The sequence below is a fragment of the Lygodium microphyllum genome, chromosome 13, assembly GCF_053477565.2.
Source record: "Lygodium microphyllum isolate KBCC chromosome 13, Lygodium_microphyllum_v1.1.10, whole genome shotgun sequence".
In the NCBI taxonomy this organism is placed as follows: domain Eukaryota; kingdom Viridiplantae; phylum Streptophyta; class Polypodiopsida; order Schizaeales; family Lygodiaceae; genus Lygodium; species Lygodium microphyllum.
This window is the reverse complement of record NC_141147.1, coordinates 3645001-3663002: the sequence shown is the minus strand read 5'-3', so window position 1 is coordinate 3663002 and position 18002 is coordinate 3645001. Positions and strand designations below refer to the sequence as shown.

At 38.9% G+C, this 18002-nt stretch overlaps 1 protein-coding gene across 4 annotated transcripts; it reads left to right on the top strand.

Moving 5' to 3' along the window:
- Positions 1–1377: 1377 nt before the first annotated feature.
- On the top strand, positions 1378–13985 carry LOC148026293 (uncharacterized). 4 transcript variants are annotated; one of them, XR_015692821.1, is made up of 5 exons: positions 1378–2360; positions 2474–2528; positions 13136–13186; positions 13406–13489; positions 13614–13985. XR_015692821.1 is itself a non-coding variant. In XM_087690702.1 (3 exons), the coding sequence occupies exons 1-2, from the start codon at positions 1614–1616 to the stop codon at positions 2507–2509; spliced, it is 783 nt and encodes a 260-aa protein (XP_087546828.1). In that variant the 5' UTR covers positions 1378–1613; the 3' UTR covers positions 2510–2528; positions 13614–13985. The 4 variants fall into 4 exon arrangements, 3 of the variants coding, with proteins under 3 accessions (XP_087546828.1, XP_087546827.1, XP_087546826.1); XM_087690702.1 differs by lacking the exons at positions 13136–13186; positions 13406–13489; XM_087690701.1 differs by lacking the exons at positions 13136–13186; positions 13406–13489; positions 13614–13985 and adding an exon at positions 3252–3485.
- Positions 13986–18002: the final 4017 nt, after the last annotated feature.

The window sequence follows — 18002 nt, the reverse complement described above, 5'->3', positions numbered from 1 at the left end:
GGCCAGCCCTTGAAAAGAAAACTTTAGAGGGCCAAATGAGTGTCACACTTCCTTCTGGGCGGTAGTATAGTTTTCATGACATGTCAAGCACTTAGTTTTATGACATGGGTTCAATCCTTGCTACTTGTCTAGTCCTTTGCTTGAAACTTTTTGGCTCTACAAGTGTATTTCCTATGCGTTCTATAGCTTTTCAATTCTTCTACATTGATTCTACGATTGTGTGGTGCCTTGTGGTGCTACCTTACAACAATGCATGGGAGAGAGCTTGGCTCTCAACTTTTTACAACAAAATAATTTGGCAACATGTCACTTTACAAAAATAATAGTGCGATTCTTGTTGGTTCATTAGTAGTTTTCTCATGTTGCCAAATTTATCCATAGGAAACTAAAGTGCACTTTTGATCCAATCTTACACTTTGTTGTAGGTTGTAGTTAACATTATGTTCCACTCCTACACGAGTGCAGGCCATGGTATTCACATCAAAGGTAGCACATTTAGTTTGTAGCAAAGATGCAAAATGTTAGGATAGTCATGATGAAGTAGCAGTCCTAATGGAGGAGCAATAAATGATATTAGTGAAAAACTATTTATGATAAAGGAGATCATGTGCTTGCTACTACTAGTACATATGATTCTACTGGTACTCAGATGATTTAGAAGATGTCGCAATATGATGGAAGGATGATAGCTATCCAAGAAAGACTAGTAGCACCACGAAAAATAATAATGGATCATGGAATAACCATGATGCAACCAATGTTGATGGGTCTTCATATAGTCCTAGTACTTCCCACTCACCTCTTAGCTAGTGGACTTTTGTGAGTTGATGTGATCACGTACAAACTAATGCATATTCATACCTAGCACAAGGTGTAAAATACTTATATTTCATTCCACTTAGGACATGTAAATGGGATAGAGACGACTACAAAAATAAAAAAGAGATGAAGATAATAAATTGGAAAACTCATATTATTGTTCAACATATAAATAATGATATTGAGGCTCAAAACTAAAAGTTACTTTATCTTTAAATGCTTGAATATGTTCCAATTGCCAAATAAAATGGAAACGTTGAGCGTTATCAACATGCACATATTCGGAGAGACATGTACACAATCCACATGGGACTCAATAACCTTCCAAATTTTTTTGTTGAGATGTAGCTGCACAGGCGCATCCATGTAGATCATCCGTACCTCAATCGATGTTAGCTTCCACAAGATTTAGGCAATCAAATTTTCTGACAATCTATTGGCCCCTTTACCCTAAAAGTGGTCACATCTCAACCTCTTTCTTTTTTTCCATTGACAAGAAAAAGGTTATCAGTGAACACACTCCCCATGTGGAAGAGTCTAGAGAAAGGATAAAGTTCTTCTTTTCTTTTGCTTTAGCCCTTTTGGAATGCGATTCATGATTGTGCCGCACTTTTGCGAATCCATACAGCTAAAGTTTCAGAGACGGATAGCGAGAACGTCTGAGAGAGAGAGAGTCCAGCTGAATCGTCGATGGTTGGACGCTCTGAATCCACATAGAGGCCCTCCCTTGAACATCGCAGGTACTCGGTGCATACAAGACCAGCTGCTAGGAGGGCATTGATCGCGTTGTCAAAATGGGCGGACAAACGTTGCAGCAGTTCCTTAATGCACAGACCGGCGAGCGGCCGCACGCCGCAAACCCGGCAGCGTTCGAGGTAGATAGCGAGCGCTTCCTGCAGGTGAATCTCGGCTGGCCGGGGAGCGACGGAGCCCCTCTGTCCCTCGTGTGGATCAAGATGGGAAGCATGGTGGGTTACAAGGGGGAGGTGAAGTTCGAGAGAGAAGGGATACTGGAGCACGGCTTCGCGCACGCCATGAAGAAGACCTTCACCGCCGAGGGGGCGACTCTGGTGAAGGCGAGCTGCAAGCCCGGGTCCCGGTCGGATCTGTTTCTGGCGGACGAGGGCAAGCGCGTGCTGCTGCTGCGCTTGACCGGCGACGCCATCTCCGTCAACGGCGATGACCTGCTGGCTTTCGAGCCCAGCATCAAGCACAAGATCACCATGATGCGGAAGCTGTCGGGCATCGTGTCCGCGGGCCTGTTCAATGTGCGCTTGGAGGGCCATGGCGTGGTGGCCATCCTCACGCATGGCGAGCCCCTCACGCTAGTCGTCGGCCCGGACCTACCGCCCGTCTTCACCGACCCCGAGGCCACCGTAGCCTGGTCGGCGAGCCTCTCCCCCGATTTCCATGTCGATGTGAGCTTCAAGACGTTCCTGGGACGCAGTTCCGGCGACAGCTTCCAGATGAAATTCGACGGCAAGGCCGGCCCCGGATTCGTCATCGTGCAGCCCTACGAGGAACACCCTCCGCCTCCGGAGGTATCGTCATGAGTCACGAGTTTTCATTTTATAATTCCTCTTTAGCTCTTCGTTAACTCGATGATAATGCCAAAATTTGCTACCACGATTTATTGTTTTTCTTGATATCCCAGGCACCGGCTGTACCGGACGTGCCTACCGGCCCTTGATTAGACTTCCAAAGTAAAGGTAGACGTATTAACTAGTGAGACACATCCATCCAGGTTTGGGTGAAACTACTTTAAGCCATATTAACTCGCGAGACTCGCACGATTAGGTTTGGTTGAAGCTTATGGGCAAAATGAATGTGTGGCTTTTGAACTTCCCATAAGTTTTTCAATGGATCATACTACTCTTGTTGAATTGAATGTGTTTTTAATCATATATAGGCAAAATGAATGTGTCTTTTAAGATATCTGTGAAATGAAGGTCGCACAACTTACTAGGTTTTGAAGCTAGTCAGACTTGGTTAGAAAACTAACTTATAACTTCGTAAAATATAACAATAACACAAACTAGCATGTGAACATGCTATACAAGCAACATATCAAGAAGCTGGCACAAGCCTCGTGGTGATTTTATAATTATGAAAAAATGTCAGATTCCCTCGTATCCTCTCAAAGCATAGGTTACAATGAAAACCGTAGTTTCATAAGAATATTTTGATCTTAGCAAAGATTGTACATACGAAGATCTCAGGCACCTTTGTTGTAGTTAACTCATAATCATGAGAAACTAAAGTATTAATCTCAATGGAAATCAATATTTATCTAAAATTACTATTATATGTTATACTAAGCTCCAGTATAAACTATTAACTAAGTTGAGCTAAATTAAATTGACATTAATAGCACGACACTATATAATTTGAGCACTCTTTTTCTTAGTTTTATAAAGGTTTTTGGTGCGCAGATCGGACGCAGATAGCTCACGTGGTGAATCCCGGAAGGTCCCCAAGAACAAAGTACTCTACTTTTTAGCACAAAAACCCATGTAAAAGCAAGCACGACATGAGACAAGAGACAAATTGGGTTCAATCTCCCCCATGCCTTGTGTGAGCGCTTCACAAAGCATGTATTTAATGTATATTTCCAATCTTCATGCTCAAAAATAGCCCAATTACAAAAATATGACAAGCTTTTAGCTTTTGAGTTTGCTTTCTACCAAAAATAGGAAAATAAAGCTAATGGACGGTGCCCATAGAGTCTGGCACGCCCAATCTCAATGTCCAAATAGAAATAACATATCCAGGCGCATAAGCGCATACAAAATAATAATAAATAATCGATGTCTCAATAGACATAACAAAATATAGGCGTGACGCCTATCAAAATCTAGTCCAAGAGTCGAAAACCCGCTAGACTCCAATGCTTTCCTCCGCCACTGCTGCTATCTCTACACATCAACTGAAGCATTCACAATCGTTAGTAAAATAACACAATTAAACCGACAAAAGTGAATACCTAGCAGTCTTCAGCTACATAAATAAATCAACTGGTTAGAAATAAATCCTAACCTTAATTTATTACAAGTGCGCACTCTAAACTCATAAACGTTTATTAATTTAATATGCATTTTGCGGAATCACCCGCTATGGAATCACCCATGTACACACTAAATTAATGAAACGCCCGAAAAGGACAGGCGTCCCCATCAACTTCTCGCACAAAGAATCCTCTTTGCGTATGAGCCCCGGTCATCTAAGTTTACGGAATCCACCGTAAAACCTCACGGAATCCACCGTGAAATATGCCTCCTGGCATCATACCCCCGGGGTGGGATAGCAATTGACCTCAATTGCTATTAGCTCAATGTGGAGCTAACAGAGTGGGGAAAGCATTTAAGTCTCTAGCGTGCATCCATTGTGCTTCCTCTACAGGATGGTTCTTAAATTTTACTAGATATCTAGAATACCTTCGGCCAGTTCTAGTGGTCATGTAGTCAGTGTCTATAATGGCTTCTGGTTCAAGTATTTCAGTCTCTTCTTCTAGTAAAGGTGGGTTTTCATAGACAGGGTGGATAGGTAATTGTCCTCTAAATGGTCTCAATAAACTAATATGAAATGTATTATGAATTTTCCAATGTGATGGTAGTTCTAACTTGAATGCATTGTCATTAATCTTGTGAATGATTCTAAATGGTCCGTAGAATCTAGGAGCTAATTTGACAACTGGATGTCTATCTACACTTTGTAGTCTACGCTTTTCTATTCTAAGCCAAACATAATCATCAAGTTTGAAATTCATGGCTTGTCTTTTCTTGTTGGCTTGTTTGGTATATGATTGTTGGGCTTTAGCAATCATATCCTTTACTTCATCAAAAATAGTATTATGCATAATAGCAATATCATCGGCACTTTGTATTCTATTAGACAAAGATGCAACAGGGGTAGATAATCTATATCCATAAATAACTTCAAAAGGTGCTTTCTTTGTAGATGTGTGCGGTGTATTATTGTAAGCAAACTGTAACAAATGCAAATGAGTATCCCATGTCTGAGGTTTAGAGATAGTGTATGCACGTAAAAGATCTAGAATAGTGCTATTTGTGGCTTCTGTTTGTCCATTTGTTTCTGGATGAAATGCAGATGAGAAATCAATCTTTGTGCCTAGATTTGCAAACAGTGTAATCCAAAAATTATTACAAAATCTAGAATCTCTATCTGAAATAATCACTTTCGGCAATCCATGGTTAGTAAAAACAGTTTTCAAAAATAACTGTGCTGCTTGTGATGCTGTTAAAGTTTTCTTACATGCAATGAAATATGCTTGCTTACTAAATCTATCTACAATTGTCCAAATCATGTCATGGTTAGATTTAGTATTTGGTAAACCAGTAATGAAATCCATAGATATATGTTCCCAAGGTTTAGATGGAATAGATAAAGGCATTAATAACCCATACTGTTTACCATGATGTCTTTTTATTCTTTGACAAATCAAACATTCAGAAACAAAATTAGATACATCTGCATCCATATGCGGCCAATAAAAATCTTCAGTTAACATGCGTAATGTAGAAATGATACCTCTATGACCTTGATATGGGGGACAATGAATTTCATTCAAAACAAAAGATCGGAATGGAATAGTAACACACAGTCTCTTTTCAAAGAACATGAATCCATCATTATATGACAATGAATCAACAGGAATGAAATTATTTTGAACTAATTTTTGCCAATCAGAATGAAAAGTAATATCCTGGTGATATGTGTCTTTCATAGCAATCAAAGAATCAAAAGATATGATAGAAATATTATGAATTGCAGGTCTTCTACTCAATGCATCAGCAACTACATTTTCTTTTCCAGGTTGGTATTGAATGATAGGATGGAAACTTTGAATGAATGAAGCCCATTTGATATGACGGTCAGAAATTTGGGGTTGGCTAAGTAGATGTCTAATGCTTTGCTGGTCAGTCTTTATCATAAATTCTGAACCCATTAAATAATGCTTCCATTGTTTTAATGCTTGGACAACTGCTAAGAGTTCCTTGTCATAAGTGGAATATTTAAGCTCAGAGGGTTTCAGCTTAGAACTAGAATATGCTATTGGATGGTTGTCTTGCATTAGCACGGCTCCTATTCCTGATCCGCTAGCATCGGTCACAACTAGAAAGAATGGTCTGTTAAAGTCAGGCAATTGTAGAACAGGGGCATTGGTCAATGCACGTTTGAGTAAGTCAAAGGATTTCTGCTAGTTTTCAGTCCATTGATAAACAATGCCTTTCTTAAGAAGTTTGGTCAATGGTAAAGCAAGTAATGAGAAATTACGTACAAACTTCCTATAGAAACTAGCAAGACCAAGGAATGAGCGTAATTCATGTACATTTTTAAGAATAGGCCAATGCAATATTGCATCAATTTTCTTAGGATCAACTTTAATTCCTTCTTTTGATACAATATGACCTAGATATTCTATTTCTGTCTTAAAGAATTCACTCTTGTCAGGATTTGCAAACAATTGATTTTCTTTCAGTAATTGAAAAACTAATGATAAATGCTCATAATGCTCTTTTTCACTTTGACTGAACACTAAAATATCATCAAAGAAAACAATCACACAATATTGATATTTCAGAAAGATACGGTTCATCATTCTACTGAAAGTAGCAGGTGCATTAGTTAATCCAAATGGCATAACTAAAAATTCGTAATGGCCAAACTGTGTTCTGAATGCAGTCTTAAATATGTCGGATCTATCAAGCCTCACCTGATGATATCCAGATTTAAGGTCAATTTTACTAAATATAGAATATCCTTGCAGTTTGTCCATAAGGTCATCAACTCTAGGTATAGGATACCTATTCTTTACAGTGATCTTATTTAATGCTCGGTAGTCAATACACATCCGATAAGTATTATTCTTTTTCTTGACTAAGAGCACAGGTGCACCGAATGGAGAACTGCTAGGTCGAATTAAGCCTCTATTTAGTAATTCTTCTACTTGACTCTGGATTTCTTTTTGCTCTATTTGATTGTGCCTATATGGGGCTTTGCAAGGTGGTTGTGTGCCAGGTATTAGGTCAATCTTATGGTCTTCTGGTCGTGATGGAGGTAAACCTGGTGGTAGGTCTTCTGCAAAACAGTCCTTAAAATATGCGAGAAATTCCTTATGCCTAGGGTGCATATGATTTTCCTTTGCATGCAATTCATTCACCCAAATGAGATATGATTTAGTATTCTTGCGCAGTGCACGTTTTGCTTGAGTATGCGAAAGCAGTGGAAACATATGAGATGCATGCATACCAAATAATGTAATAGATTTTCCTTGAAAATTTATATTCATTGTGTGTGTGGAATAATCTATATTGGGGTTATGTTGATGTCTCCATGGCATTCCTAGAATAATGTCGCTAGACTGTAATGGGACAACTAAGAAATTTATTCTTTCAATATATGGACCAATTTGAATTTCTAAATCTTGAACTTCTTGTGTGCCATTGTACCTAGTGCCTAAAAATGCAGCTTTTATGCGATAGTGCGTAGGTACAGTATGCAATTTCAATTCCTTTACCAATTTTGCTGAAATAAAGTCATGCGTACTACCGTCATCATGCAATATAATTCTTTCTTTTCCATGCACCATACATTTCATAGTCAACAATGAATGTAAAGTAGGCATACCTGGTAAAGTGTCGGAAGTAGTAGTAGGATCATCTTCTTCTTCAGTGAAATCTGGCATATCGTCATGCTCTTCTTCGTCCATAGCTCCAAGGTAGTTGATATGTGCTGATGGCTTCTTTGAATGACAGTTTGCTGCGAGATGCCCTGGCTGGTGGCACTTGTAGCATACGATGGGCTTGGCTTTGGTCACATTATTTGCAATGGCTGGGAGTCTGGGTATATTTGGATTTGCTTGTGGAATAGGCTTAGGATTTGGATTGACAGTGGATGGTAATGCAGGTGGTTTAGGCCAATTCTTGCGGAAAGATGGTGATGAGAAACGACCTGGATTAAACCTTCTGAAATTGGAATTGAATTGTTTAGATCCATAATTACCGTTTGCTTGGAATGGCTGTGGTCGTCGATCTGTTCCACGTAACTTATCTTCAGTGTCGTGAGCTAAGGAGATGGCATCTTCAAGGGTAGCAGGCTTGAACATGTTCACCTCAGCGTAGTAATGTCCAAGAAGTCCAGACATATACTTCCGCTTATGTGTCGTCTCTGGTACGTCTTCAAGCATGCGTAGCTGTAGGAGTGCATTCCAAAAACGCTCTGTATACTGTGGGATAGGCTCACGATCGCGCTGTTGAAGTAAATCCCATTGCTTGATAGCCTTCTCATGAAATTGCGGTGGAAGGAAATTTTGCATGAACTTCTTCTTGAAATCTTCCCATGTAGCAGGACATTCTATACTCTTGCGGACGACAGTCCACCAAAGTGATGCTCTGTCTATCAGATGATTAGTAACACACTTGATTTTATCTTTCTCAGGATAAGTTTCCTCATGGAAATAGTCATCAAACTGGCTAATGAATGATAAAACAGTCTTTCCTTCTCTTATGCCATTGAAAGTGCGAAACTTGAAACTTCGTTTACTTATCTTGGATTCCTTGCGAATGGTTTGTGCTTCAAGAGTGGCGTCGATGGTACGGCGAATCAAATCTTCAGCTTGAGGTTCTTCTTTATCAGTGGACGCTCCTTGTAGCTTTGTCAATTGCGCTTGCAAGGCTTGCCTAGCTCTTCGCTCTTCGTCCAATTGCAGCATGATAAGATCCAGCTTTTGTTCCATGGTAGGCTCGGGTAGGTCGTCTTCAGCCATAGGATCATCCATATGTGGGGTAGTCATCCTGTAAAACTCAACAAACCTTTCTCACTCAAAATCAGTTAGCGGGATGAGCGTAGCTCAAATTTGGGGTTACAAGGCTATGTATTTTTGGGTATTTTCTTCTTCAATTTTCAGAAATTCTGCAATATTTCTGTCTCCGTTTGCTGAAAGTACTTCAACGAACTTGTAGATAGGTAGAACAGCTTGCTGCGAACAACTTTCCAGTTCAGAGTTTTTGCATACGAACAAGTCTTCTATGAGTTTTAAGCACTAGTCAGTTCTGATTTAGTCTGACTTGCAGAGTTGCAGACTTAGCAGACTTGCAGAGTTGTTGACTTGCTGAACTTAGGCCGACTTGCAGAACTTGCAGGACTTGATTCCAAGTGACTTACTGAACTTGACTTCTGGAGTGCGAGACCCGGAGTTTACAGACTTGTTTGCCTTGTCTGACTTGAGAGTAGCTTGATGACTTAAGCTTAATAAATTAAGCTTAAGCTTAATAAGCTTAAGAAGGATAAAACAGGCCGTCGTTTTTGATCGTGAGGGGGGGGGTCCGTTTTTTTTCCGCCGTAATTTTTGGGATGATGCCGTCTTGCAACGATTTTGAAGATTATGCCTTGCTAAGCTTAAAATTAAGCTTTCTTATGATAATAAACTTGATTATGAAGAGAGCTTATCTCTGTAACTCCACGACTTGATGAAGAGAATGTATGAGTGGTCCTCCGCCAACAGAGCCTGGTCCTTCGCGATCTGACAGTGGAAACAGGGGTTCTTGATTGCCAGAAGTCTGCCTGTATCGACGGTTCGCGACGAGATTGACTGTAGAGGCCGTTTGTTCCTGGAGCTCCGTCTTCGCCCGAGATTGGTAGCGATTGGAAGCCCTTGATCTCTGCTCCGCTCTGATACCACTGGTGCGCAGATCGGACGCAGATAGCTCACGTGGTGAATCCCGGAAGGTCCCCAAGAACAAAGTACTCTACTTTTTAGCACAAAAACCCATGTAAAAGCAAGCACGACATGAGACAAGAGACAAATTGGGTTCAATCTCCCCCATGCCTTGTGTGAGCGCTTCACAAAGCATGTATTTAATGTATATTTCCAATCTTCATGCTCAAAAATAGCCCAATTACAAAAATATGACAAGCTTTTAGCTTTTGAGTTTGCTTTCTACCAAAAATAGGAAAATAAAGCTAATGGACGGTGCCCATAGAGTCTGGCACGCCCAATCTCAATGTCCAAATAGAAATAACATATCCAGGCACATAAGCGCATACAAAATAATAATAAATAATCGATGTCTCAATAGACATAACAAAATATAGGCGTGACGCCTATCAAAATCTAGTCCAAGAGTCGAAAACCCGCTAGACTCCAATGCTTTCCTCCGCCACTGCTGCTATCTCTACACATCAACTGAAGCATTCACAATCGTTAGTAAAATAACACAATTAAACCGACAAAAGTGAATACCTAGCAGTCTTCAGCTACATAAATAAATCAACTGGTTAGAAATAAATCCTAACCTTAATTTATTACGAGTGCGCACTCTAAACTCATAAACGTTTATTAATTTAATATGCATTTTGCGGAATCACCCGCTATGGAATCACCCATGTACACACTAAATTAATGAAACGCCCGAAAAGGACAGGCGTCCCCATCAACTTCTCGCACAAAGAATCCTCTTTGCGTATGAGCCCCGGTCATCTAAGTTTACGGAATCCACCGTAAAACCTCACGGAATCCACCGTGGAATATGCCTCCTGGCATCAGTTTTTCATTCTTGCAATAAGTAGAGCTAAAGCTCATTTGGTTAACGAAATACATGCTTATTGCTTATTGGGTTCTTACTGACTCCTTGGGTTGATATATTGATGCTTATGGTTCATGTTACTACATGCTTTGTCATGCTTTTTGATTGCTTTTGAGCTGAGATTGGAGCTTTGAATCTTTACATTTCTTGTCATTCATTGTTATGTATGGTTATTTGATACTTTAGTAAAAGTTTTGCAAGTTACGTGGGTCGAATGCCTTCGGCTATATGTTGCTTGGATCTTGGATGTATGGATGCCTTTCACATGATGTTTTGAGCTTTATTTACTCATATGGCATTTGATTTTTATTCTAGTGGGAGCTGCTACTTGACACTTAGATATTACATTGATCATTTGGTTATTCAGTTGAGCTTGATAGTCTTACAATGAGATTGTGGAACTTAATGACACGTACATGCTCTTACCATACTTTATATACACAGTTAATGCTTAGTGGACTAATTTGATATTACTTTTGATCTTTGTCACGATGTTGTTAGTTATATATGCATCTTTGTTGGTTATATATTGAAATTCTGTTACATTGTTTAATCCATTGTGTCTCTAGTTGGTCTCTTTTATTACCCATGAGACCCACTCTATGCATGATGCTTATGCTTATGGGATGTATCTCAGTTTGACACATTGATTCTTTGATAGTTCTTGATACAAGTTGCATATTTACTCACTACTAGTTTGAGCTATTCCATGGCAGTTGTAGTTTGTCTTATATCAATGATTGCCCCTCTTTGGCATTGATTTCTTACTATACTTCATTCTTAGCATGTTGTAATTGTAGTTTACTATAATTTTTTTATGCAAGCAGTCACCTCCATTTGATAGTCATTTGTTCACACTTTGTGGACGGCTTCTCGGTTCAGTAATTTCCCTTAATTTTAGCTTGATCTAGCAATGGTTTTGGGATGATTTTAGGTTATTATGACAACTTATCTTGCCCTTTTGTGCATTTACTTAGTCTTAATATGGTTGGTGATTTAATGTGGTGCTATCTTTAATATTGACAAGTTAGATAGTACAAATTATATCTATTGAAAGGTCCAAATTTGACAAGTTTTAGTGTAGAAAATGTAGTTTAAGCCTTTGAAACATGAGCAAGTCAAGCCCAAATATATTAATGTAAATAATTGGGCCGAATTAGATGAACTATGTAAGTCCACCATCATATTGTTCCTCTCTAAGTATGTGTTTGATGTGGCAGTCCACATGGGAATTATGGAAAAAAATTACAACATCTATGACAAGCAAAGTCTCACTTCTCAGATCTATTGGCTAAAGCAACTCATGGACCTTCATATAAAGGAGAGGAGTTCCATGTCATCCCATTTAAATGAGTTTTATTTAATTCTTAGACATTTATTTTCACAGGGGATTGAATTCAATGACGATCTCCTCCCTTTGTTTCTCTTGGTTATATTGCCTTAATCATGGGATACATTTCATACTACTATGTGTGTAAAGATATCTACTAATGGGTTAGACTTACAAGGTGTAGAGGGTATACTCTTAAATGAAGAGGTTAATCGAAAGAATGTCGATCCTTTCTGCACCTTTCATGCTTTGATAGTTAGAGGTAATAATGGTAGGAGTGGTAATGACCACCATCGCACGGAATATGTGCAAGAGTTGGGAAAAGTCACTCATCACATGGACGCTATGCGAGATGGAACAAAGATCAAAATCGATTTAGGACAACATATTTGATGACAAAGGTCTAGTATAATGTAATTCTACTCCAAGCATAAATCTAAAGCCGGATTACAAAACATTAGGAAAAAAATGAACTCACAAATGCGTCCTTAAAAATAATATAGTTTAAGATGTGGGCCTTTTGGATTGTCTAATAGGAAGGCTAGATGTTGGCATCCATGGAGGGTGAATTTTCTCTCTCCAAATCTTGGGTTTTTTATTAAAAAAAGGGGTAGTAGGGGATTAACAAAAGGGAGAATGAATAGTACACAAAATTTGAGTTTCCCTCACATCGCATTTTCTCTCTTTTTTTTGGAGAATTTTCAATTTCGGTTTTTTTTCCTCTCACGAAATCAGTTTGACCCAAAAGTTGAGCAACAGACCAATTTCCCTCTCTTCTCTATACTGGTGAATTTTCGTCTCCATTGAAGCTCCCTCTTGAGAGTAATTAGGGTTTTGAGCGTTTTGCTTACCTCTGCACTTTCTTCTCCACGCACCTCCAGATTTTGGGCAAAACACAGGTGCCCATCTCTCTTTGCATTTTCTCTTGTTTGCTATTTTTTCAATAGGGTTTAATGTTGTTTCTTACTGTTGTTATTGTTTTATTGCAGAGGTTGTTTGGGGTAGGAGACAGAGGTGCTCGTCTCTCTCTCCTTTCTTCCCTCCCTCTCTCTATGTGTTGTTTCTCTTTTATGTTCTGTTTTCAATAGAATTTGATATTGATTCTAATTGTTGTTTTCTTATAGAGTTTATTTGGAGCAAGAGACAAAGGTGTTAATCTCTCTCTCTGTTTGTTCTTTTTTTTTTTGCTGATATCTTTTCAATACAACACAATGTTAGTTCTAGCCCTTGTTGTTTTGTTGCAGAGATCATTTTGGGTGATATTGTATAAGTGCTTATTTCTCTCTCTCTCTCTCTTTCTCTATGTATGGTTTCTCTTTTCTACAGTTTTTTTAGTATACCTTCATGTAAATACTAACTCTTACAAAATTGTATTTTGCAGAGATCAATTTGGGCAAGGTTGCATAGGTGCTCATTTCTTTCTCTCTCCCATGTACTCACACAAACTCTCTCTTTCTTCCTCTCCGCATTATCCCTTTTCTACTATCTTTATAATAGGGTTTGATGCTAGTTCTAATTTAAGGATCAATTGTTGTTGCATCACTTAACACAAGGTAGAGCAGAGATTCTGTAGCTCAATTTATAGGTAAATCTACCATATTTTGTAGTGCCAAAATTTATTCATTTAATTAGTGACTTTTATATTTGATAGGATTGATGTTTTCTTATGTCCATCATTTGCAATGGATTTTGATTAGCAATGATTCAATCTTATCTTCAGCAAATCAGCTTATAGGTAAATTGGCCCTATTTTGTATTGCTTCTATTCATGTGGTTATCGAGATATTTTTGGCTAAAAGGGATCCATGCAAGTATTTTTGTTAAAAGGAATTCATGCAAGTGTTTTTTTGTACATGCAGGTATTGTACAAGGTTTAGGTGAAACATATAATTCTCCATCAACTATTTTGATGTAGTGAGTGATTCCTTTGTGTTGGATGATATGAATCTGCTAGAAGTCGATGGTTCAAAAATCCTTTGATTTATTGGTCCTATGTGTCCATTTGGATCTCCATGCCAATTGGCAATGATCCATGAAACTCTTGTATCATATCATCCATATAACACACAACGTGTTGAGTCTTAGAATATCTCAGGTGTCAATCCAATGTGCCTATTAAGATTTGCATGCCATGTGGCTGCTATCCTTGTAACAACTACTCTATAATACTCACATTTCATACAATGTATTGAGTCAAATCAGACTCCTCTTCATTATAATAAAATTTATTTTGGCGAAATTCTTTGAGTATTCTTGTGCTATTATTTTCATTATATTTCATATAAATGGTATGATTAAAGTGATATCTTGAAATTAATCTATACTTTATGTTGATATATATATCCACATGTGTTTCAATATCGATGTTTATGTCTGTTTACAAAAGTGTAAACATCTCTTAATGCCATGTTGAATTGTATGGCATATTGGTGATTACTGGATAGACTTAAAATGATTATTATTTAGGGGTTAATACATACTTCTTTACATCTAATGCGTAGGTTATAATGCTTGAGAGAATAACAAGCATTCTCTCAATAGAAGTACATAACAGAAAAGATGAAGAAGGGAATTGGATCACTAATACATATCATTGCTCGTCTTGGGTACATATGCGTCCAAGTATGAAGGGAGCTTTCAGGGTGAAAGTATCTGCAATTGCAGATGTATCAAAGCACTGGAAGGGTAAAATTTTAGCTCTCAGACAAAGGAAAGTTGATTCTCACCATGTAACAGAGGTGTTTGTACAACATGTGTTCATGCAAAAAATATATATATTGCACCCACTGTGCCCTTTCAACGAAACATTGCAAACAGTAAGTATTTGCAACTCATTGAGAATAAGAACAGCTAACTTTCCTTTCCAATTACAAGTACTTCGTCGCTCGCAAGACAAACTTTATGCCTATTGTTCAAGTATCGTAGATGGAGGATGCTCAAGGGTAAATGGTTGTGCCTTGATCAAGACATGAGTGAAAGTGCAGCTATGGATGTTACTGTCATTTGTGAGAGCCGCGAGCCCCAAGTGTTGCAAATGAAGGATGATTGGCCCTTGAGTATAATCTGCCAGGAAATTATAATGTTAATGCAGAACCCACATGTTAGCTTCTATTTTAAACTAGATGGTAGGAAAATTCAAAGCTGAGCTGAGGATACTATTACCAGCGGAAAGTGTGTGGCTCCACATATTTTAGAAATTGTAGAGTCTCCCTAAAAATCCCAACACCACAAGTTGTAATATCCAACACTTGTAAATTTTTGGATTTTTTTGGCCAATCGAATATTGTCGCTTACAAACTTGTAATATTTAAAAATTATGGTATTTATAAAAAATCATACACTTGTTATACACTTTCCACATCAACACATTTACATATGCATGTAAACTTTACAAAGATGTAAGTAAAGCCATAACTAAATATCGTATGCGAACAATCCTTAATGGTTTAAAACTTAAGGTTTTTTAAGGTAGAACTAGTTTAGTTCTTGTTTCATTATTTCATTTCATACTTTCTCTCTTCATCTCTTTATATCCACCACATCCCTCCTACCTGCTACAATGGATGCTCGTGCACACTTTGATGAGTGGATCCACGAGACTATCTTTGCCAACCAGGGTGACGAGATATTCTAGGTTTTCTCTAAGAACTTCAACCTTGAAAGCGTGCTCTCACATCGCTAGATCCCCCCCTTCAGGTTTTGGAAGACTTTGTGAGCACCATTGCTACATGCACATACTCCATCGAGGGATCCGACATGACTTAGGTACCTCTGGAACAGCTCATGGTATTTCAGGTAGGGAAGAATCACCAAAAAGTGGTGAGTAGGTGTCTGGCCCATGTGGATCCTTCACATAGAGTATGCACTGTTCCCATGGGAAGTGCACCAGGTACATCATCTTTGGATCTCGTGGAGTGTGATTGCCCATTGGCAATTTACCTCCTTGCATTGGATACACCCCTAGAGGAGGAGAGCAATGAAGATAAAACTCCACAGGTTGTTTCTATCACATATACAGGAGAAGAACCGATGGAAGAGCTCATAAATGTTGAAGAGGAACATTGAGTGGTGACAGAGCAAGGGTTGGCTCTCATGGTGCCATCTTCTTTAGAACAACCACAAGTCGACAAACCCAACCTTGCCTCCTTGACACCCATTGAAGTAGATGGTGCACAATACTTACTTCTATCAGATGTACTGCAATACTTGGAAATGAAGGAAGAAGAGTTGTTTTCTATCCTAGTCAGGGATTCAATGGAAGACTTGATTGATTATGATTACACGGATGTGCATCCAACAATGACAGATATTAGAAGATATGATGGCACAAGCTTAAATACTATGAGTGAGATCATAGCACTATAGGAGCATATAACCTCGGTTGAAGAAGATTACATTGTGCCCGATGCTGAATTTAAAGCACTACAGCATGATTTGTTCGGACCAAGGCTCTAGCTTTCTACCAAGGAGTTTGTAGATCCCTCTGCCCAAAGAGGTGCCTCCCTGACACACGAGGAAATGAAGATACAAGATGATCTGGAGAACTACCATATATTTTTATGCAATGAGACTTGATGGTAGGGTGCGTTGGGTCCCTTGGAGTGCACTAGTGAAATCTTGGCAAAAAATGATGCCTGAAGCTGCCCTGTCCGAACTCTGGCATCTGGGGCCCCAGACGCCAAACTAACCTAGAGTTATCCCCAGATGCCCCAGACGCAAGACTTTGGACAGGGTAGCTGCAGGCATCATTTTTTGCCAAGATTTCACCGGTGGACTCCGGGGGACCCGACGCACCCTACCATCAAGTTTCATCACTTTTTGATAACTCTAAGTTAGTTACTAAATATATTGTTTCATTTGACTTTGTCATTCAGGACATACTGTATATAGATGAATTTGCATCAAGGCAAGGAGGAGCTCGACATGCAGACCGATGCAATGATTCAGCTCTTAAGGAGTATATCGGTAACCTTGTAACAGATTTGGTGGTTTTTCATAAGAAGTGCTCACCAGGAGGGCAAGAAATAATTATGAAAATTCGAGCTTTGACCAAGTTTGGACCTTTTCGAGCGATACCTGTGACATCTAGCTTAGAGAAGGTGATGCTAATCAAGTGGTCAAAGGTTTTTTATTTGTTTGATCAAATGCGGGGTAGAGCTATGTGTGTGCTTACAACATTAGGCAACCTCGCTAAAGTGTCGGATCCGCTTTTCCTGGAGAAAGAGATGAAGGGAGAGCGCATCATTTTTGAAGCAAAGAAGGAACTTATATTTTCATTGGAAGCTGGCCCCTCCTCTCCACCGGAGAAAAAGCCAAGGAACAATTGAGAGTTCTTGTTGGCTATTAACTTTTTGTATCTACCATCACTAACAACCATCACATGTATTTTTCTTGATGAATATAATATACTTTACTTTGTTCCTACAAATAAATATTTATTAAATAAATGTGTGGTTCGTATAAGTGTGACGATAATGTGTGGTACGTGAATGGCGCATTCACATATGTTAATATAATCCAACGTGTAGTACTGCACTTGCGATTGTCTAAGTGTGACGATAATGTGTGGTAGGTGAATGACGCATCCGTATATATTAACATAATTCAATGCGTAATACTACTTTTGATGCATTCGTATTACTACTTTTGATGCGTTCGTACGTTAAACAAAAATTAAGAGTCATGCGTTTCAAGAAACGAAACAAAACAAAACAACTTAATTATTTGAATTTAGTACACATCGCATGAGATATTATGTATATATAAATAAATATTCCAATGTGACAAAGTACAAAATTTTTTGGGCTTCCAAGATGTTATGGCACTGTAACACCCATTACAAACCTTGCATCATTAATCTAGTAAACTATGGCGGGGTCCCCTTGCCGTATCAAAGTTGAATGATAAAGTTCATATCTTTGTCTGTGATTGTAACATGCTTTGCATGGATGGATGCAAGCTGTGTATCATCGAACAAGTCGATGAGAAACCCCTCTACAGCGGTTTGTAGGGCCTCCATGGCTGCAACAGTCCACCTTCCTGCTGGTGGGCCATCCCGCACTCGTGCCTAAAATCTTCCCATCCCTTTCTTGCATGACTTCTCGAACAACTTTATGAAAAGAACATTTTGGGATGAGAAGCTCGTATCCACGTTGGATTCTCCTTATCACTCGAAGAGCGACATTGCTTAGTTTCCATCTCCTCTTCTTCTATAGTGGTCCTTGTGCTCTAGGGGGAGCACCTATTGT